This window comes from Phyllostomus discolor, chromosome 4 (assembly GCF_004126475.2).
Source record: "Phyllostomus discolor isolate MPI-MPIP mPhyDis1 chromosome 4, mPhyDis1.pri.v3, whole genome shotgun sequence".
Classification (NCBI taxonomy): domain Eukaryota; kingdom Metazoa; phylum Chordata; class Mammalia; order Chiroptera; family Phyllostomidae; genus Phyllostomus; species Phyllostomus discolor.
The window spans coordinates 24,507,761-24,529,806 of record NC_040906.2 but is presented as its reverse complement, the minus strand read 5'-3'; the positions used below and the strand labels follow the sequence as shown (position 1 = coordinate 24,529,806).

Sequence of the window (22,046 nt, the reverse complement as noted above, 5' to 3'; positions counted from 1 at the left end):
AGCGCGCCCTGGATGTGCCCGGGGGCGCTCCTTCTCCGGAGCATTTACGCACGGGCGGCTCGGCGCAGCTGGGAGCTGAGGAGCCTAGGGTGGGCGGGAGGTTCCGGGTGGGAGTGGGGCGGCTGGGTGGGAGCTGCCTTAACTTTGATCCGGCCGCGGCCCCGGGGAAGCCGACGCCGCCCCGCCCGAGGTGGGTGCCGCGGCGCTCGGCTCTGCGCCGCGCGTCTCCGCGGCTGCCTCTTTAATCAGGAACACAGAAGGGGCGGGCCCTGAGCCGGCGCGTAATCGGATAGCTCTGCCGCGGCTCTGACATCCACATGCTGCTCGGCCTGAAAAGGCAGGGGGGAGCCGGAGGGGAAGCAGAAAACGCGAGCGAGGCAGCAGCCCGCAGCCCGCCCCCAGCACATCCTCAGACGCTCAGACACTCGGCCGGGCGCTGGGCGAGGTGGAGGTGAAGGCGGGCGCGAGCGAACTCGGAGAGGGGCTCGCTCACTCCCAGGCGATCCCAGCCGCCTCCACCGCACCGGCAGCAGCAGCGGCAGCAGCACCAGCGGCTTCCTTCTTCAGATTCCCCTCTTGAGGCTGGCTAAGCGGGTGTAGCCCTTGGGGGAGGATCTCGCTAGGGGAACTCGGCGAGGGCAAAAGCCGGGCGGCCGCCTCCTACTCCGGCCGTTCGGTGGTGGGTGCCTCCGCCCTCGCGTGGGTCCCGGGCGCCGGGGACTGTGTGTCAGTTTACGTCTCTGAGATCACACAGCTGCCCGGGGGCAGTGTGATGCCCAAGGCAAGTCTTGGCTTTATTTTTTATTACAATTTTTTTTACGCTTGGCTTTCGGGAAATATTCGTGATGTTGTAGGATAAAGGAAATGATACTTTGAGGAACTGGAGAGGACATAGATCCGTTTTGTTTTTAAGAGAGGAAACCCGTCCTCTCTTCCCGGTTTGCTCCCTCTTTGCTGATTTCAAGAGCGACCCTCCTCCTGGTGAGGTGGGGACCCAGCAAGAATAAAGGTGAAGACGGACCGCCAGAACCCGGGAGGGAAACACCGGCCATCAGGAACCTCAGCAGAAGACACTGTAAGGAAGACACAAGACCGAGAAAACACAAAGACTTACAATTATACAAGAAACCTACAAATCCAGCTCTGGAGAGAGCCTCTTTCTCCAAAATGGATATGTCTCCTCTCACCTGGATTTTCTTAGCTCTCTACTTTCCAGGACTCGGAGTGAGAGGCCAAGCAGGTAAGCCCCTCGAAGTTTTCTCTATTCATTTCAACATGCTTTCCCTTTAAAAGTGACTGCTCATGCAGGGGGTGGGGGGCACAAGGAATGGCACAGGAAAGAGGCTCCCTCAGTACTGAATCATTTAAAGAGAGATCCCAGCCGGCCCTCCCTACCGTACACAACCGCTGCTGCTAAAACCCAACTTTATTCTCCTGCTAGGAGTGTGTGTGTGTGTGTGTGTTTTGAAACATAGACAGAATTTGGCGGTGTTCAGATGTCACATATGGACTGAATCAAAGGTTTAAAAATACTACAAAGCCTTTTTGCATTACGGTTTTTGGGAATTTTTTTCCCTTTCTTGAAGCAGAGCACATCTCCCTTGAGTTTCTCTAACCTAGCCAGCGGAATATAAATCATTTGCATTCTCTCCACTTAGCTACATTGAGCAATGTTAACTGAAGGGCTTGGGAAAGGCAAGAGTCTAGTTTTGATTTTCCAATGCTGTGGATTCTTTGCAGAATATGCGGATACGCCTCAGAATCACAGGGCTCAGGCTGCTGGAGCAAGTTGGCTTTCGGCTGAGCTAGGGGCTTGGAGCTGGGCGCTGCTGGCAACCAAGGCGGTTAATGTCCCTGCTCTCTTTCCTGCATCCATGTGTTTTCTGGGGAAGTAAATCATGGTCTTTAAAAAAAATTGTTGGATAAAACAAATGGTGTGGCCCTCCAGGGTCTCCCTTGTGGAGTGGTTAAAAACTTTTGAGAGGAATTTGTTCTCAACCACTGCCAAGAAGGGTGTGTGGACTGAGTGCGGAGATAAGCACCGCAGGCCCAGAATGCCGGAGACCAGTATTTGTGTGGGTATGTGTGTGTGTGGATGGGCGGCTGGCACAGGGGTGCACTTCTGAGCAGGGACCGCTGGTTTCAGGGAATCTGGTGGGGCTTGTCCTTCCTTCCCTCCACCACTTCCCAGGGTGAGCCTCTCTCCCCTGTGGGAACAGTGTCTGGAATCTGACAAAACTCTCAGAAGCTGCTACAGGTGATTGAGAATGAGGAAACCATCTATGGAGGAAAGAAGGAAAAGAGGAGGGAGAAAAAGCCCTCCTGCGTGCTCACCCGGCAGCATTTCCAAGGCTACAGCTGCAGTGTAGAGCTAACCCCTTGCAGCCTCTTGGGCACCTCCCCCCATCACAACGGCCAGTGGGTCGGGTGGGAGCCAGCTTTGAGTACAGGGGAAGTTTGTGCCTGGTTCTCTGATTCTCACCTCCGAACACACACATACACACGCACACGCACACACACCACTTTAGGCTCGGGTTTTTATTTGAGGGGGAAGGAAATACAGGATCGCCCTTGCAATCCAAATCCACATGTTTGCTGTACCTTCTCTGCCATGACTGGTCTCCACTTGGGGAGATTACCTGTGCCCCCCCATTCCCTCTCACCTTAATTCTAAGTTCCCAGTTTGAAGTGAAATGAAATTACCTCCTGCCGACCTGAAGGCTGCATAAATTATGTATGTTTGTGTGATTCGCTGTGTGTGTGCACTCGCACGCGAGCGCGCAGTGAGGATGCCCACGGTATATTATGTATTCAGGCACAGTCTCTGGTAGGCCCTGGTTCACGAGTGCGCAGACACTGGCGCACACGCCGGCAAGCGCACACACTCACACGCATGTACACACAACTTTAGAATCTGTGTGTTGTGCAGAGCGGGAGGGGTCGTGAAGACGGGGGACATCTTCTACCCCAGATGTTCGCACATCTGTCCCCGAGCGCTGTGTGGAGTGTGTACACCGAATGGGACCCACTCCCCCTCCGCCACCTGCCTCGGCTCTCTCTGCAGAGCCCCCCGCCCCCACCCCGCAGCCTCGCCACGTCACTCCTAGAGAAGCCCGGAGGCGCGGAGCAAGTCACCCTTTCGGTGGGACGCGGAGCTGGGACCCGCCCAGGGACAGATACTCTCCAGCCCCGCGAAAAGGAGATCGTCAGCCCCGCGCTGCTCGGGCTTTCCTTCGGAGCAGCCCACTGGCACTCAGGCAGCTGGCGGCGGGTGGCAAAGGGCGAGGCCCAGCCAGACCTCTGACTCACCCGGTGCGCGCCGGCCCGGAGGGGGCCGGGCCCCGCCGGCTGCAGCGACGGCGGGAACCCACTCTGAGGAATCGGGCGGAAAGGAGGGTGGAAGGTGAAAGAGGGGGAGCAATTGAGCAAATAGCCCCGCGGCGTGCGGCCTCTGGGACTGGCGGGCGGCGCGCGCCAGGCTCCCCCTCTCCTCCACACGCTGCCCGGCCAGATCGCGGCTCCGCCGCCTTCCTGCCTCCCTTCTGCCCCGGCTAGTCTGGCCCGCTGGCCAGGCCCTGTCCGGAGCTCCCTCTCTGCCATCCCGCGTTCCATTCCGCGCTGCATCAACCCTCCCTCCATCCCTGGAGAGCCGTCTTTGACTGGCTGAGGCCCGCGGCCGGCGGAGCTGAGGGTCTGAGCTCTGGCTGAACTGGGTGGCGGGAAGCCGGGGTGGGATTTCCGAGCCGAGGGCGGAGAGAGAGACGGAAAGAAGCCAGCTGGAGCCTCGGGAATGCGCGCAACACGCACCGCCTCTAGAAGCGCTGCGCGCTGAGCGCCCGCTGGTGCGCCGAAACAGGTGAAGAGCACGCGGCTCCGGCATCCACGTGGTGGTGAGGACTTGGTGGCCCCCAGCCCACCCCAGCCCCCAGCGCCGTCTCTAATGCCGCATCGATTTGTTTGGGCTACGCAGTAGAAACACAGCCGAGCGATCCATAAACATTCTATTAGGCAAAAGTATTCCCAGTGAAAGCAAAACCGAGGCTCAAGCCTGGGCAAAGTTGGCAGGCTCTAACTCCTCCAGCCTCTGTCTCCCCTCCTCCTGCCTAAGGACACCACCAGGGAGAAGCCTGCGGCTTTTCCTCGAGGCTGCCCCTTGCCAGAAAGTTAAGTCGCGGCTGCAGTTCCCTGCGTGGAAGAAACCTCTGCAGTAGCCGGTGAGCCTCCCCCCCTCCCCCCGCCGCCTCGCTCTTTGCTTTTCCACGTGAGAAAAAGAAATATTCACTGCCAATGCTTCATTTTTGCTGATTGATTTCTTTTTAATATCAACACAATTTAATGGAGGCAGGCGAGCTGTGATTAAATGGCTGCCCCCACCTTTCGCCTGGAGCTAACTGCACCACCGCAGTTTTTCCCACCAGGTCCCGGCGCCTGGCTGCTGGGGGCAGGGAGGGAGCAGCGCTCACACTTTAGGGCTGGAGAAGGATGGTGGTGGAAAAAAAACGGTCAACCCCCTGGGAATCAGGGGGGTGTCAGGGTGGGAATCAGCTTTCCTGGCCAAGCCGAGGGGATCCATCTGGGCAGAGAGCAGGACCGGTACAATGGCACCGGCCCCATCAAGACAGCATAATGTGTGTCCAATAAAGTGGGGTCACTCCTGTCGACCAAGATGGCCGCCGGTACGCCAGGACACTTTGGGTCAAGAGGGAAAGTGTCTAAGTCAGAGCAGACACATCTGACAAGGAGACACACCTAGGATATCTGCACACGTGGTCAGAGCAGCCACATCTGCAGAAGGGGACCACCCACACAGACAGGCTCCTGGGCAAATTCCCCACTTGCCATCAGGGGTGCCAAGACAGTTACCAAAAGACCCAGAAGGGTGGAGTCCACCACTTTCAAGGTATAACAGACTCAGGTTCCAGAGCACTGCTGAGACAGCCGAGCTCCACACACCAGCATGCTGCCCCGAGCTATGCTGATCTCCCTTGGCATGGGCTGCCAGAGGCTCTACCCTGCTGTACTGAGGACTTCATCTGCCCTGCTGCCCACCTGGCTCTGGAGATCCCTGCAAGATGCTGAAGATCCCCTAGCCCACCATATTGTCTCATGGACCTGCAGACTGAGGCTCTTGGACTTGGGTTCATTAATCCCCATTGATTATTCTGTGTATGTGTTATAATTCTCTTAGATCGTTAGAGTGTGAGTGGGATATTAATGTATGTTGGTTCTACTTTGAGTGAACCTGCATGTAATAAAAGCTGAGTGAATAGCAGCATAATTACTGTGACTCTGGTCTATTCCTTGGTGCCGGGCTGCTCGGCAGGCAGCTAGCCGAGCAGTTGCCTGGCTGAGTTATAGGAAAGACTGTATCACAAACTTAGGCTCGTGACGGTCCGACACATTCGTGTTGCTGCTGCTGCAGCTCTGGTTGAATTTGTCTGGAAGGGGAGGGAATGCATGCTCTGGTTTATTGGCACGTGCTCACTGCTTGCCTCCCTCCCTCCACCTCCCTTCCTTCCTTTCGGTTTCAGACGGAGAGGAGAGCCCCCTGGCGCTAGCCATTCCCTGTCAGCGCCTGGCCACAAAACTCCCCTTTGCTGGAGTTAATCGTGGTCCGCAGGGGACTGGGTTACGCTCAGGAAATCATTCAGTCCCTGACAATGGGTTTCTTCAGAGAGTGGCAACTCCCAGCCCCAGTGTCCACACTGCTTGGGGCAAAAGAACCTACCCCACATACCCTCCTCTGCCTAGAGAGCTTTGATGGTGCTCGGGTTTTAACACCATTGCCTAGACTCGAGGCAGGCAATCCATTCAACCTTCCATCTGAAATGATCAGATAAGAGGTGTAAATTGGCTGTGGGAGACAGGTCTCTGTGTTCAAACAACTCCTGAAAGAGAGGCAATGATAGTCTAGGCTCCGGATGAGGGTTTGGAGGGGGTTTCTGTTTTAGCCTGCCCCCCACCCCCACCGCCAGGCAGGATAATTATGAGCGGGCATAATAATTTGCAACAAAACTATCCACTTCTAGATTCTTCACAGACAGCCTGTTCTAGGCCCCGGGAACTGATCCCACGCCCGCCTGCACTCCATAGGTGCCCAGTGAACTTTACCCCGTAAACAGGCCCCGGAGGTAGCGAAACTGTTGCCTGTTGCCAACAGTGCACACAGTGCAGAACAGCCGGGAGAGGAGGGCTCTTGCCAGGGCTACGGGGCAAGCCCCTTCTTGTCCACTGAGCCTGGTAGGACTATGAATGCCCAGGCAGCACCCTGCGTTTGGACTTTTGTCATTCTGTGGGGCCCTCAGATTACGCTGCAGAGGACCTGACTGGCAAAATGAAAGGCTGGAAGTGACTGGAACCCCAGGCTATCCAGACAGGACTCCTGCTGCCTACCAAATGGCTTTCAACCCCTGCTATTGAATGTAAAGTCCGCACTGGGGTCATGAAAGGCCAGCGCCTATCTTCATGGTGTAGGAAAAGCCAGGAGCCCAAACGCCAGTTCATATGCATTGAATTGAGAGGCATGCATGCAAACAACAGTTGGGCCTGACGGGGGCAGGGAGTTAGATAATTCTGGGTAACCTACCTGGTGTTTTGACTCAGCTGCTCATTAAAGCAATCAAGAGAATGAGCTGACCTTGGATAATCTAAGTGTGGGACAATTCTGAGTTGGCAGAATTCCGAGCTCGTTTCGTGGGTAAAGAGTTTTCAGAATGTATTCCCCAGAAGTCCAGTTTGGAAAGACTTTAGGAAATAAAGATGTGATTTCCCATTCTGAAAGGATCGAGCGGAAGCAAAATACCATTTTAATTTCTTTCACTGACAAGAAAGGACTTGAAAGGTGACGCCTGAGAAGTAGTCTGTAATGTCATTAACATATGTGATGATTACGTCATCTGACCATCATTTGCCACTGGACGGTTGTTGAAGCACCCTCCTGGAGTGGCAGGCATGTGTTTGATCCCCAGAAGTTAAGTCTTTGTACTGTTCCTTCCAGGTAAGGAAGTCACTTTAAAAAAATTTAACCCATTCCTGGAAGATCCTGTGGGAGTTTGTACTGGAGAGCCTATGGCATTTTTCAAAGCTCCGTCTACCTTGATGAGAAATGGCTGAGGGCTTAATGGCTTCCTTACGATACGTAACAGGATTCAGGATTCGGTGGGGTGGTTCCTGGCAGTGGGGCCGGCCCCCTAGGAGAAAGCATCTTCTAAAGGTTTAGGAAACTGTCAAGTTTAGATAAGGCTGAGCTCTGATCCTATGGGACCTTGGTTGTATTAATAAGGAGAAATTAATTTTTAACCACTGGGCACGTTGCCAAATTATGTGACCTTTGGCAGACCAGCTGTGCTATAAAAATAAATCCCCCATGTCTGAAAATGCTGTTCTTACCCAGTAGAACAATAACAACGTGGTATTTGGCATAGGTGAAGAGTAAGGTTGAGAAGAAAGGAGAAAAGGGGGAGTTGCCAGCAAAAACCCCTCCCATGTTTTGACACAGAGTTTCGGGCCCGAGCATCCTCTCAACTCCCCACACGCCCAAAACAAACACCCTGGTTTCCAGTACACAGGAAAGGGCCAGGAGGATGAGGAGCAGGGTCCCGGGGGAGCAGGGAATGGAGAAGGTGTTAAGTGCTTCCAGCCCTCTCACACCCCAGCCTTGAACACGTCTCCCATTGTCCACACAGACAGATGACTGGCACAGGAGGAGAAAAGGGAGTTTCAAACAGGCAACATGTTGGTCTTTCCCTGAATGCCGCTACATAAGTTTGTCCCATGGAGGTTTGGGGGAGAGCTTCAGTGGGCTTTCTGGCTTCTGAAGCCCCGGAGACAGACCGCCTGGGTTTAAAATGCAGCCCAGCCACTTGCCAGTCCTGTGATCCAGAATACTTCATCTCTCTGTGCCTCAGCTTCCTGGTCTGTCAGATGTGTTGGATAATAATACAGCCTGCATCATAGGTACTATTATCTGCCAATTCTGAAGTTACTTCATCTTTAAAACGGCTTCAGCCCACACTGCTATGGCTCAGTGGGGTGGGAATCATTCCACAAAGCAAAAGGTCACCGGTTCGATTCCCTGTCAGGGCACATACCTAGGTTATGAGTTCGGTCCCTGGTTGGGGCGCATACTAGAGGCAAGTGATTGATGTTTTTTGTTTCACATTGATATTGATATCTTCCCTTCCCCTTTCTCTAAAAATAAACAAAATCTTGAAAAGAGAAAACAGCTTCAGTGGGGTTAACTGTATTACAGAAAACACACTACACCCATTGTGGTAAGTTCATGTTATTTTTATGAGTTTTTTAAATAAGTAGATAATTATTCCTTCTCAGCTCTTATCCCACCAAACCTTTGCCCGTGTCCCATAAGCTTCGGATTATCTCTCAGCATTCTGTTCTTCAGAGAAGGCTGTTCTCTGCTGGGTCCTCATCTTAGATCTACTTCTTCTCTTTGCATTTTTTTCTCTTCTTGTTCTTCCACTTTGTGTTCTCGCCTCTACTGATGTTTTTAAAGTCTCTCTCCCTTTTTTCCTTTCCCTTTCTTCTATCCTTCATCAGGAAAGGGTGCTCAGCAGGGATCACAGGGTGGAAGGTGCCCCCCCCCACTCCACCCTGAATGTGCAATAACTTCTACTCTGGCATTAAGGCCCCTCAGCAGCTGAACTCAAAAAAGTCATCATAAAGACAAAATAGCTTTTACCCAGCAAGACTCTTAATAATCCCATTTCCCTCTGGGTCTTCATAAAAGAGTCATGATCTAATCCAGAAAAGAGGGAGGGGGCCTGGGACTGACAAAAGGAGAGCTCTCCCTGTGGTGTGCAACGGCCGGGGCCGCTGGCCCACTTAATGCACACGTCCAGGGTGCCCCTGCTCGCTGCCTCCCAAGATCCCGTGATAACCAGGGCTCTGGCCAGTCTGCCAGTGAAACAGATAAAGGGAATTGCAAATTACTGGACTGAGTGGTAATAATAATTGCTTTGATAAAGGGGAAAAATAAAACAGATGTGCCCAAAAGGCACTGGGAGGGGCGGCAGCACTAGGGGGGTGGGTAGAGAGAAATGAACTGAAACCCAGCAAGAGACAATCCATTACCAGCACCAGTTCAGTGATGAAGTAACAGTTTGCATCTTCCCCATGCTCCTGACAACAGGAATCTAGAACTTGCCTTTGGGAGGGACGGTGGGGGTCTGGTGGGAGGGGGCAAGAAAACCCTCTGACAAGTTGTTTTTACCATTATTAGGATTAAAACGTAAGTGTCCTTTGAACTTCTTATCTGAGATTAGAGTGTCTTCAGAGACATAGTTTACACTAACTCTACCCTGACTTGTGACTAGGTGTTGTTACCCCCAGCAAAACATTTAAACACTCAGTTTACCACTAAAGAAAATTCCCATGTAATGGCGCCTGTGGGCTGGGAAGAAAGGGCTGTAGCTGGAGAAGCAGAACAATTGGCGAGAAGGCTTTCTTAGAATTTGTGATCCCTACCAATACTTTTGGTGTTGCTTTAGGCAATTAGTAATTTATTAACTCATCAAACCTCATTGAGACTGATACTTGGGAAAGGCTCCGGTCTGATCATGTAAGGTTCACCGAAGATGAGTCGGAATGGGGCCACGCCCCCAAGTGGCGGAGCTCCAGCGGAACGGATAAGGCTGTCCTGAGCTCTCGCACAACTTGGAATGGCGATTTTCACCCTGCGTGCCGCAAGAATTTTTAATGCATGCAATACCCAAGTATTTAGTTAGGGGCACTGTCCTCTGTTCCCTTAGATGGTCAAATAAAAATAAATGACAACAGCCAACACAACGATAATCATCCGGTGTGAATGAATCAAAATTATACGTATTTTTTTTGTCACATAGGCAAAAAATATATGTTGAGGTATGCTGCACAATTTTAGTAATTAGTCTATGTGTGAAAGGTCGACAATTGCTGCCTTCAGATATATGGAAGAGCTTCAGTCTCCCAGGTCTGAGGTGGGGAGAGGGGAAGGGTACCCTTGGTGTGGGTGACGAGGGAGGTCTGAGCCCAGACTGAGAGAAGGGATGGGACTTAGAGCTGGGAAGGGCATTCCACCGTAAGGGGAAGGTGGGAGCAGAGAGTTGGCCACTGGGCTTGTTTGAGGCAACCCTCAGAAGCTGCAGTTTAGAGTGTATGGGGGGAAATAATTGCAAATAAGGTTGGAAATAGTAGCTTGAGCTAAATGCAAGGCCCAGATTGCTAGGCCAGGGGGTTTAGGTTTCATTTACTAACCAATGGGGAGCCATTGATGTTTCAACGTAAGGCTTCAGTTAATCAAAATAAATGAAAAAATATATTATATTACCATTTTTTTCCTCCTCTGGTTTTTGGAGAGACCTCAAAATTATTCTTCTTCTATTTCCTTCCCCAAATGTCTGTTGAAATGGTCAGGGATTGTAATCCCAGATCTCTCATCAATGGCATCAAAATTGCATTTACAATGAAGGCTGGGAAAGAGTGGACATAAATATAAACTAATGATATTATATTGGCTGCCCTATTGGAATTGCATTTGTTTATGATATAAGATGACATATAACAAGGTTACCACAGGTGGCATGATTCGAGGTCAGGGAAGTAATCACATCAAACATACATTTTAACGATTAAACGAAGGTTCATTTTCAGAATCCAAATTGAGGGGAAGAGACTTCCCAAAGCCCTGCCTCCACACCCAGTCCCCAGCTCTTGCCTTGGTGAGTCACTGGAGGGTTCTCCTAGAAGAGGGGGATTCACCGTGTCCTGTTCTCCTTTCTCCACACTCCAGTGCCGGCCTCCTCTCCCACTGCTCTCAGAGCCCCTCCTTTCTGCCCTCCCCGAGATACTTTTATTCAGATTTTGAACTTTATCACTGCAGAAGTTCACAAGGATTTCCATTTGCTGTGCCTTCAGGAGTGCATCACTCACTGCCACCCGGCCCCATAAATTGAATAGATTGCATCCCTTCCCAGTTGCCTTAGGAAGTGGTCAAACAGCCGCATTCCTGGGCTGATGGATTGGCTCATTTCTCCCCAGCTTAAGCCAAGATACAGATTTTATGAGACTGTCTTGTGACAGGCTGAAGTCGCTTTGAATAAAACAAAATCCAGCCTTGGCCTACAGAAAAAACTCTTAAAACGCAGCTTATCCAGGGTAAGTGAGCAAAATTTGGTTAGAACGCTGAGCAGAGGACTTTGATGACTGGGGCGAAGGATTTTAAGAAACTCTTTTTGGTCTTTTTATGCGTCTCAGTTGTTGACTCACACACAGAGCTGTGTACCCATAATGTTTATACACACACAGCCGCAGACTCAGTTAAGAAAAGAAACGTCAGTAGAGCGACTGTGATTAAAAGAGACATTTGAACTCTCCATAATGCGAGACAGACGTGGTCCTCTGAGGACTCCTGGAGTTTTGTTTTAGGCTTACCTAAAGCAGATGAAACAGGTGTACCACCTTGAATAAATAATCTGCTGTCTAGGAAGGTGGAGAACCTTTACTGTTTTGCTTCATCTGTGGGTTATAAGATCCCCCACCTCAGTATACAGATTTTGAATTTTCGAAGTGAAACTGACCTCTAGACTCACTCTGTACAGTTTATAGATGAGAGCACAAAGGCTCAGAGTAGTTTACTAACCTAGCTAAGGGCACACAGCTTGCCAGCGGTACGATCAGACTCTGGGCGGGAATCCTTCCTGGCAAAGTGGCGAGGAGCCAACTTCTCTTTTTAGCAGAAGAAATCTTCTTTGCCTCGGCTACCAGTAAATAAATGAAAACAATGCTGTGGAAATAGGGACAGGATGGGATTATACTGTGGATAAAGTATAAATTCTAAAGTAAATAAAGTATATTATTTTAATGGAAATGTGACCCACTACTTTTCTCCACCAAGTGCCCTCAGGTGTGTGTAAGAAATAGATGCATTCCAATCCCTCTGCGCTCTCTTTGCCGTGGCATTTTAAAGTAGCACAGGACCCAGTGTCTGGTTCTGTGGGTTTCCAACTCTATTCTAGGAAGGCCTGATGTTCTTACAGAGCAGGCCCGTCGGAGATGAGGGGAGGGACTTCGAGGGGGCACTACGCCGGTTCTGGCCACCCTCCGTCCAGCATCCAAGAAGAGCTTCACTTTCAGCTGCCTTGCACATGGGAGTTCAGGGTAGAGTTTTGTTCAAGGGAAAAACAAACACTTCCAAAAAGAATTTGAAAATTACACACTTAATTCAATTCACTCATTGAATTTGATCTCTCTTCTTGCTAATGTCGGCCCCCACCCCTTCCTGCCAACCTGGTCCCATTAACCCGGACCCACCTTTAGCAACACCCTGACTCTGCAACCTCACATCCAGCCAGTCCTAAAGTCCCCTGTTTTTGCCAAGCACTTTTTCCTCCAGTTCAGCCAAACCAAGTGACCTGATTGTTCTTTTACTGTGGGAATGCCAGCAGGCTGTGGCCTGGTGTCGCCTGGTGTCGCCTGGTGTCTCTGGCTGTTGTGATTCCGATCATTTCAAAGTCCTCACTATAGTCAGGCTTCAGTTTTTAACTACTTTTGCCAAGTTGTGGCCATACAGCGTTCCTATAAAACAAGTCCAGTTGACTTTCCTTAGAAGGCAGACCAGATTTTTTAAAAGAGTTTCTCCTCCTCAATCCTTTCTAAAAATCAGACATTACTAGGAACCAGTGAGTTGTCTGAAACTGGGCTCTGTGGGAGGGTGACAGGGCCTGGTTACCCCAAGTCCCAAGAGGGACAGAGGGAGGGAGGCGCGGTGGCAGAGAGAAGGAGAGAAATGTCAGAAATAATCTGACATTTTGCTCAGGCCGGTGTGGCTCAATGGGTTGGGCTACACCCAGCAAAGCAAAAGGTTGCTGGGTTGATTCCCAGTCAGGGCACATACCTATGTTACAGGTTGTGGTGGGGGAGGTGGTTGGGTATGAGAGGCAACCAATCAATGTCTCTCTCCCTTTTTCTCTCTCCCTCCCTTCCCCTCTCTCTAAAAAATAAATAAATAATTAACATTTAATATATCAAATCAAAACACCTAAGTAGTCATTATGGGGTTGCAGGGGAATCAGACCTTTGTGACTTTAGAACATAATACTCCCTTTGTTTCAAATTACTTTTTGAAATTAAATGAATTTGAGGTACCATTGGTTAAAAAGCATATAATTTTCAGGTGTACAGCTTTATAATACATCACTTTCATATTGCATTGCGTGTTCACCACCCGAAGTCCAGTCTCCTTCTGTGTCCATGTATTTGAGCCCCTTTACCCTCTTCATCCCCTTCCCAACCCCCTCCCCCTCTGGTAACTACTGCACTGTGGTCTAGAGATGCCCCTTCAACCCTCCCATCCTCGGGCCGCTGATGTCTTTATCTGTCCTGACTGGGCCCATCTCGGATGTAGGAGAAAACGTCTCCGAACAGCTCAGGTCTGACTTTGCCTGCTCCCCCTTGGGAAGTGAATTTGCCACAGGTGAAAGGTGTTCACGACGTGTTTGGAGAGAGAAGTCCCTTGTCAACTCACCAAACAGTCTCAGTAGCTCAAACTTCAACCTGGTCAACCTGCCTTCTGTGTATGCATCTTGGCCTACTGGGCTTTGCCCTCGAGTTCAGCCTTCTTTCGCCTGGGCAGGGCTGGCGGAGGGAGCGTTCATGCTGTTCCTTCTGGAACACACTGGAGGCCTCCAAAGGGCTGGGTGGGATAGGTCCTCAGAAGGAAGCCCAGGGCATTTCTCTAGGGTGCACGACTGTATTTTAGGAATGAGGGGGGTCCCTAAACCTGGAAAGGAAAGATCAATTATCAAGAGGAAGCATAGAAGGGATTGTATGTTTTCTTTACAATTTTTACTGATGTATTTCAAGAATTTGGTTTTCTCCAAGAAACAGAGAGATGGAAATTCTAGTGTTTCTCTTGATGGATCTGTGTCTGTGCAAATGACGAGTGATGATATTTCATGAGAGGGTGCCAAAGTGTGTGCGGGATTAGAGTGTTAATTTCTACTACGTGTGTGTACCCTGTGTATGTGTGGTACCTATGTGTGTGTTTCTGAGTGTGAGTTTATCCGTGTTTGGATATTGGAAAGGCTTACTACACACAAGCAAAGCAGATGTTTTAATGAGTTCTCAAATATTTTCATGAGTGCCTTGATTTTCTCCAGATAAAGGAAAGACAAAAAAAAAAAAGAAATGGGTGGCTTGCTCCTTTTCATTTGAGTCTAAGTCTTTAGCAGCAGGAAGGGCAGACAGGCAGCTCTGGGACATACGTGGCTGGAAGCTTTTCTTCAATGAGGAAGTGATGACTCCTGGTGCGGTTCAGAAATGGAACCTTCCCAGGAGGAAGTTTCCTGCCTTCCTGCTGACCGTGTGTGCCTGCTCTAATTGCTGAAAACTTAAACTTGGTGCGACAGGGAAATTGAGGGGGCGAAGTTCTTCTTTCTGTAGAAAAAAGTTCAGGAGAAAATGTCCTCTCCTGCTAGCTGGGTCCCCTAGCTGGCGACGCAAGTCCCCACGCCTCTGCCTTCTCAGAGGGCCCCTCTAGGCCCTAGGTGGCAGGCCTGAGCCAGGACCGAAGGGCCGCAGTTGGACTTGCTGAAAGATGTTCGGTGCCCAGCTCAGGCGAGTGGTGTGGGCACCTGGAAGGCCTGCAGGGACTGGCCGCAGAGGGAGCGGTGGCATCAGGCCTCACCGCTGGCCTCAGCTTCATCTGGGCAGGAGGCCTGGGCCCCTGGTCCTCCTGGGCTGGGGAGGGTATGGGGTCATTAGGAGATGATGTCTCTGCTAGTCAGAGGAAATGGCCCGCTTTTGTTTTCCACCCAGTAGGAAGTGGAACCCGAAGCCATTCAATTCTGGGCAGTTCAGCAGGGCACCATCTGAGCTCTTGGAGGCGTGATGCCTGAAAGGCTACTTGTGCGGATGCGTGTGTCCCAGCCACCGCTGTGCAGCGTGCCCATCTTTTATGCATTTAAAGCCTGTCAGCCTCGTAATCGAAAGCAGAGTTCTGGAAGACAGTAATGCCAACAGGCAGGGGAAATAGTAAAGTGCACCTGTAGAGTTAAAAAATGCATGACCCTTTCCCTCAAAGAGTGAGCACAGGAGAGAGACCCATCCTGTAAGGTGGCTGCTGAGCCCTAATACATAATTCACGGGCCCATGCTGCTCCATGCAGATGGCGATATTAAATCGTGATTGATGGTCAGAGGGGCGCAGCTCTCCAAGAGGCTTCTGAATACTTCCAGGTCTCTTGTGTCTTCTTGTCCTCTGATCTACGGTGGTATTAAGCGAACCCCCCCCCCATTTCCCAGGACCCCCTCCTGGGGATTGAAGAACTGCGCTCCCAAATATATGCCATTCTTCAAATGCCATCACCCACCTTTTCTGCCTTTGAAGACTGCCCCCTCTCCTCCTGGCACCCTGGAAGCCATGTCCCCAGCCAGGCACTCAGGCACTGTGGGGAAGGGTGGGGGTGGGGGCGCTGCTCCCTGCAGCCAGCTGCCTTTCCAAGGGCTGGTTCCCGCTGGACAAAGCAGCAGCACACTCTGGTGGTGGTGGCCAGGCAGGAGGGACAGTGGGCAGAAAGCATGGAAAAAACACAGCCGTCCACTCAGCACAAAGCACTCTTTGTCGAAACTCTGAGGTCAGAGTCAGTGGATTCTCCAATGCAGATTTTCCACTCGGTGTATAATGAAATAATAAATCAAATTTGTGGTGTGTGTGGAATTAAGTGTTTGGGGGTTTTGCCTTTTCTTTCTTTCTTTAAAAAGAAAAAAAAAAGGCTGAAATCACCCTCCAGGGCCTGTTCTGGCCCAAAGCTGAAAAACGCTTCCTCCGCATCCCCTGTAATTGTTACCAGGCCCGCTTGTGGGTCGGCACCACAAAACCACCCTTGTCAGTTCCCGGAGCCGCTACTTCTGGCGGCCTGGGCCGGGCGGGGCTGGGCCGGGCGGGGAGACACCGCAGACCATCAAGGATTTATGAGGTAAAGAAAGAGAGAGGAGAGGTTTGAACAGGGCGCAGAAGAAGATGGGCCAAGGCAGGGAGACAGGAAAAGGCCAGGGGGCATGTTACGTTTGTAGCTCTCTTATATTTTTTTAATCCCAGAGCATGTGATTGGGAGTATTTATGACCATTTTCTGGAATATTTCATTTGGGGAGTGTGTGTGTGTGTGTGTGTGTGTGTGTGTGTTCAGTCTCAGAGTAGGGGGTCGACGAGCTGGTAATCTCTTCCACCGAATGAGTAAGCAGGTTAGGTTTCTGCACGGCCACTGGGAAGAGAAACAAGGGAGGGGGGAAAAATGCTGGAACATATTTGAAGTTCTTTGGGTTGTTTGCCTTCTCTTGCAGACTCACCCTGTGGCGGCCGTTTGAATTCCAAAGATGCTGGCTACATCACCTCCCCTGGTTACCCCCAGGACTACCCATCCCACCAGAACTGCGAGTGGATTGTTTATGCCCCGGAACCCAACCAGAAGATTGTCCTCAACTTCAACCCTCACTTTGAAATCGAGAAGCATGATTGCAAGTAAGCACCCTCCTGCCCAGGGCCCATCCACGGGATGTAATCCTGCCCACCCCTAGGATCCTCCCCCACCCCACCCCACCCCACCCCACCCCACCGCTGCCGCCACCTCACAGCCACACCCCCAACACTGGGTCCTGCTAAACAGTGCTGGGTCTCTCCCGAGGTGGCATTCTCCTCAAGGGGAAATAAAGGTCTAGTGGGTCCCCTCGTATTGAGGAAAGACCCTTCTCTAGTGAATTGTGTCAAGAATAGCATCCTGTCTTCAAAAGCTGGCAGTGAGGACAATTCCCTGCGGGAGCGGGGGTGGGGGGTGGACTACAAGGCCTCAAGGCCTCGAGCCCTTGACGTTGGGATTTGCCTCCCCCTTGGAGCTCTCCCCGCTTCCACTGCTGCTGCCACACGGAGGAACCCCACCGGCTTCCTTAATAAAGTGGTAGCCAAACCCCCAAGTGGAGGCTTCCTCTGCATTCAGCTGTGGAGGATCAGGCTGTTATCTGAGGAAGTGGCAGCTGCTCTCCTGACAGTTAAAAATCTGGGTCTCCACTGGTAGATCTAAGATTTGCATTGATTCTTGGTATCTGTGCTGCGCAGGTTAGAGTCTCAAAGCTGGATTTATCTAACAAACACTCTTCTAATTGCTTTATAAGTATCAATCCATTCAATTCTCACCACGGCCCTGGGAAATTGGGGTCACGACGACCTCCATTTTGCCAGTGAGAAAAACCAAAGCCCGGAGCACTTCAGTCCGTCACCCGAGGTGACTCAGCTGGTCTCACAACATCAGCTCTGTCACTGTGGAAGTGCGTGGCTTAGGAGACACCATGTGGACATTGTGACATCTGTGCGCGCTTCGGCAATGCCATGTCAACACTCAGGGCCCTGTAAAGTAAGGTGAGGGAGCAGGCAGTATTGTCATGTGGGGAATGCGCTTTGTACCATCTCCTGGGCTCTCTGTCATGGTATTTTGTCATTGAAACAACAAGGAGAGTTTTCTGGGCAGGAAAGACTGTGCAGATGATCCTGACCTGCTCCAGGTGAGCTCCGACAACGTGCCGCTGCTCTGATGGGCATTCAATGGCCCCTTACGATTACTAAATAGGCTGAGCCGTTCTTGTGGCCAAGGCATTGCAAGTACTGAAACATGAATGCAGGGGCCAGCTGGCGGAGAAGGTAGAGGACACAGGCCTAGGTCCAGCCAGCGCTTCACAAAGGAGACGGGACCCCCTGTAACCAGTGCTGGACTGCGAAGCTGTGCATCGATGTCATTGTTGTCCTCTGTTTTCACCTACAACACCTAACGGTTTTTCCCCAACAAGGGGTAGTCTTTGTTGAAAACCCAGGGGTTTCCTGGATAGATGCCTCATGTGACAGAGAGTCATAAGACAGAGTTTCTAATCGCAAATCATCTCTTGACACAGGGTAACTCGTCAGTTCCTCTTTGTCTAAGTCAAATGCACACCCTGGGATACATTTGCACAGACTCTCAAGGCTGCCCGTTCCCTGCCAGTGAACTTGACCAAGAATTTCTGTTAGAAGAGCTTCTTTATAAGGTGTTTTTGCTCCTGGGGCCTCTGGCATGGCTGCAGAAGGTTGGCACAGACTGAAGCGTAATGCACAGAGAGCTTGGGCCCGAGCTCAGAGAAATTTGACTAAGCACCTCTCTCGACCGAGGGCCAAATTCTGCTATGCTTATGCCAGCAGATCTCCCAGGGAAATTGCTAAGAGGTCATCTTATGTATATTCATAGTGGCAGAGGGAGAAGGCATGGCTTTGGAAAGAAAAACTCAGGAGCTAGTGAGCATGGCTTTACACATGTTTTAAAGTGTGAAAGGCCAGGAAAACAGGCTCCTGTCCTGTGTGGGGCTGCAGGGGACCCCTTCCCCTTACAGGACTCAGTACCAGGGGTGTGGAGAGCTCAGATTGCTGAAGGGTCTTGTAGAGGAGGGACAAAGTAGTTTCATGCCTGGGTCAGAGGAGGGGGAAGCAGGCCGGTGACAGGTTATCTCTGGCTTATCATCTTCACTAAGTAGCTTCCTGTTTTTCTTCGTACTCCCCTACTCAATGCTTCTGGCTTGAACCAGAAAGGTCAGGAAGGTCAGGAAAAAAGTCTTTCTGGGGTCTCTCTCTTCCAGTGCCAAGTCGTCAGAAAGGGTCTTTTGGGGTCAAGCCTCTGCTACTTAACCTCGTCCTCCGTTCTCTCTCCCTCCCCCATTTCCCCTCCACTCCCCATTTCTCTCTCATCCTGATTAATTTTTGTATTTAGAAAGACACATCCGGTTCTCCCAACCTCTCACTCTGTAAGGTATTTTTAACATTCGTCCCTGGCCATTTGCATTCAGAATAAATAGGCTTCTCCCCACCACCGCCTTGCTCACTTCCTTGTGAAAGGAACAATTAATCTAATTGAAGTCCTGGAAGTTCTGTCTCGTTCCTCCTCTTTCCCTCTCTCATTGCTGTTCCAAGGGAGCTCCTGGGTTTGGAAAGCACTCGCTATCAAAGGAAATTAGCCTCCTTTCTCCTTTCATTTCGGATGCATATTTCGAATTGGATTTGGCTCTCGAAGCCCATCGAGTGGATGCTTACCAAGAGAAAGCGGCCTGAACCACCCTTCTGATGAGAAAACACAGCAGTAACACCCCTGCAAAAAGGGAAATGAGTAAGACAGTCAGCCAGTCAGCCAGCCCCGTGTGTTTCCCTTCTTCCTCCTCTGCGCAGGATTAACTGCGGAGATTCGCCGGGACCTGGACAGACAATAGTCCCTGGTCGGAGGTGGTTGTCCCGGCCAGTGAGTGCAGCTGGCGCTCTGTGCCTGGAAGTCAGCCACCAAAGGTCTAGAGCAGCGATTGTCAACCTTTTTAACTCATAGCACATGTAAACTAATTACCAAAATATTCTGCGGCACCCCCCAAAATATATTTTTTGCCATCTGAAAAAATTGGTATCATTTATTCATTCACACCAGATGGCTGTTGCCGTGTTGGCTGTTGTCGCTATTTTTATTTGACAATCTAAACCTTAGATTGGTTTGGGGAAAAGAGGTCAGTGCCCCTGACTAAATAGTCAGGTGTCACATGTTTTAAAAATTCTGCGGCACACCAGTCGAAAATTGCTGGTTTCGGCCATCCCTGAACAAACCCCAGACAAGACCTTTTCCCCTAATCGCACTGGCTGCCTGGAAACTTTCACTCACAAGGCCTCAGCCCGTCTGAGTCAGTGCCCTGTGGCGGTTCCCAGGAATCCAGTGCCCTGTGGCGGTTCCCAGGAATCCAACCCCCCAGCACCCTCAGGCTGCTCTGGAGCCCAGTCACCTGCTGTGGGTAGAGCCCAGAGGGCCCTGGGGCCCTGACACGTTGGTGTGGCCCAGGGACAAAGGGGCAAGACTCGGGGGGCCAGCTGAGCAAACAGGGAGAAGCCACCTCACTTCATGTGGTGGGAAGAGGCTCCAGCTTTGACTTGAGGCTCCAGCTTTGACTTGAGGCTGCCTTTGACTTGAGTCATTGGCCAATAGGCCAGATGCATGGGTTTTAGAAGCATATGCACACAAAATCGAATATTTTCCCACTTCCGAAAATTTATGCATTTTGTAGAACAACCACCTCATGTGAGGCACAGCTTATTCCTGAGTCCTCCTCACTCAGGCACGGCCTGATCCCGACCCAAACCGGAGGCTCCACCACCGAAACCGATGTTGAGAGAGCCTGGGTCTTTTAAGAACTGGTCATTTCCTTGCAGTGAGGGGGGTGATGGCGGGCATAAGGGGGATAAACGGTAATAGAAAACAAACGCACTTTTCTAAAACGTATTTTTAAAAAAGAGAATTGGTCATTTCCAGATGGGTATCTTGAAAAGTGTGTTTCACAAAGTGCTAAAACCATTAAAAAGTCTTGAAAGAATGTTTCTTAGGCTAAAAACCCACACAGAAGTCTACACTAATGACTTTACGTGTGTGTTCCGCTCAACAATGTATGGTTTACCACAGGGCATCGCAGAACAGCGCTCCACCCAGGTGAAATTGCCAGGTACTGAAACATACACCTTCAGAGTTCCAAAAATTCTTCCAAAAACGTCTATGTGCTAAAAGGCCTCCTAAAGCATGTGCCACACTTCCCCGTCTTCTAAGACAAAGGAGAGTCCACTTTTTTTTTTTTTTCAGTGATTCAGGCTTCTAATTCTAAACTTCACCTTTTAGGGTAGCCTGGCTGCCCTGGCTACCTGATACGTCATATTGGATCAGGTAGATTCAGGGTTGAGTTTTTGTTGACATTTTAAACTCTCCAGGTTTCAGTTTCCCTGTCTATGAAACTGTGATGATGACAATAACTCCTTGCACAATAAATAAGCAACTATGTTAGCATCCTTATGTTTGGTCCTGGGGATGTCTGGGACTTTCTTCAGTTGATCCTCTTGCTGTTACTTCTTGTTATGAGTAGCCTGTCTCCTGGGGCCTTCTTCTTCTGCCCTGTTTTCATTCTTTTAGAATGGGTATGGACCTTGCTTCCACAGGTCTTCTGTCTCTTGCAGCGATTTCCAACTGGTGTGTTGCAAGAGACACACCAGGTGTGCCGCAAGAATTTTTTAAACACGCAATAACTGACTATTTAGTCAGGGGCACTGACCTCTTTACCTTGGATTGTCAAATTAAAAAAAAATGACAACAGCCAACACAACAATAACCATTCGGTGTGAATGAATCAAAATTATAGCCTTTTTTTTTGTCAGATAAGCAAAAAACATATTTTCTGGTGTGCTGCAAAATTTCCATAGTTAGTTTACATGTGCCATGAGATAAAAAGGGTGAAAACCACTAGTCTATCGGGAAGTGTTGGTCCCAAGGTCAGAGTTTGGCCCCGACCCAGGGCACCCCCAGGGCCAGCGTAGCTCCATCTGCCAAGCTCACCGCAGAGTCTAAGAGCAACTGCGCATGGAGCCCTCAGCATTAACTGAGCTGCATGTGATCTTTTCTTCTGAAACCATCCCTCCCCCCACCCCCCACCCCCGTCCCCTGTTCTGGATATTAGAGGTTTGGGCTATTTGGCCTCTAGCTAAATGCCCTGGATAGACAAGTTGCTCCTGTATTCACTGACGGCCAGAGGAGCCCTCGAAATCCTAGAAGACGTGTCTGTTTGTCCCAAAATAAAGGATGACATCTTAGAAAGGTAGCAGTTGATAAATTGACTACAGTAAACAGAGGAAACAGATCAGACCTCAATAATCTGGCCCCTCCCCACCCAGCCAGCACTTATTTCCTATGCTCAGTAAACACTCTCGATTTTAGTCAAACAGCCAAACCTGCAGGAGACCCTGTGAGTGCCTGGTGCTCCGACCGTCCTCCCTCTCCCCTCCACAGTGTCCACCCACACACGCCCTTCTTCTTCCCCTCAGTTTCCTGGATCTCTCCAGGTCTCTCTGATGGACCTCAAATCCGAACTCACAGCATTGCAGATCACCTTGATTTGCTTGCTTGCCTTTGGCTCATGTGTGGTTACCTCATGTTCTGAGCATGTAAATTCTCTAAGGGCATGGACCCCATATT

General features: G+C 50.5%; 1 protein-coding gene across 4 annotated transcripts in view; it reads left to right on the top strand.

The window, feature by feature from the left end:
• Positions 1 to 289: 289 nt before the first annotated feature.
• Positions 290 to 22,046, top strand: part of NRP2 (neuropilin 2) — a 114,457-nt gene continuing 92,700 nt past the window's right edge. For 2 of the 4 annotated variants that reach the window (XM_028510958.2, XM_036022997.1), the window contains exons 1-2: positions 309 to 1,240; positions 16,336 to 16,513. In XM_028510958.2, the coding sequence (XP_028366759.1) occupies positions 1,168 to 1,240; positions 16,336 to 16,513 (251 nt within the window). In that variant the 5' untranslated portion in view covers positions 309 to 1,167. Of the gene's footprint in view, positions 1,241 to 16,335; positions 16,514 to 22,046 lie in introns of all 4 variants that reach the window. The other 2 variants (XM_028510957.2, XM_036022998.1) reach the window with 2 other exon arrangements.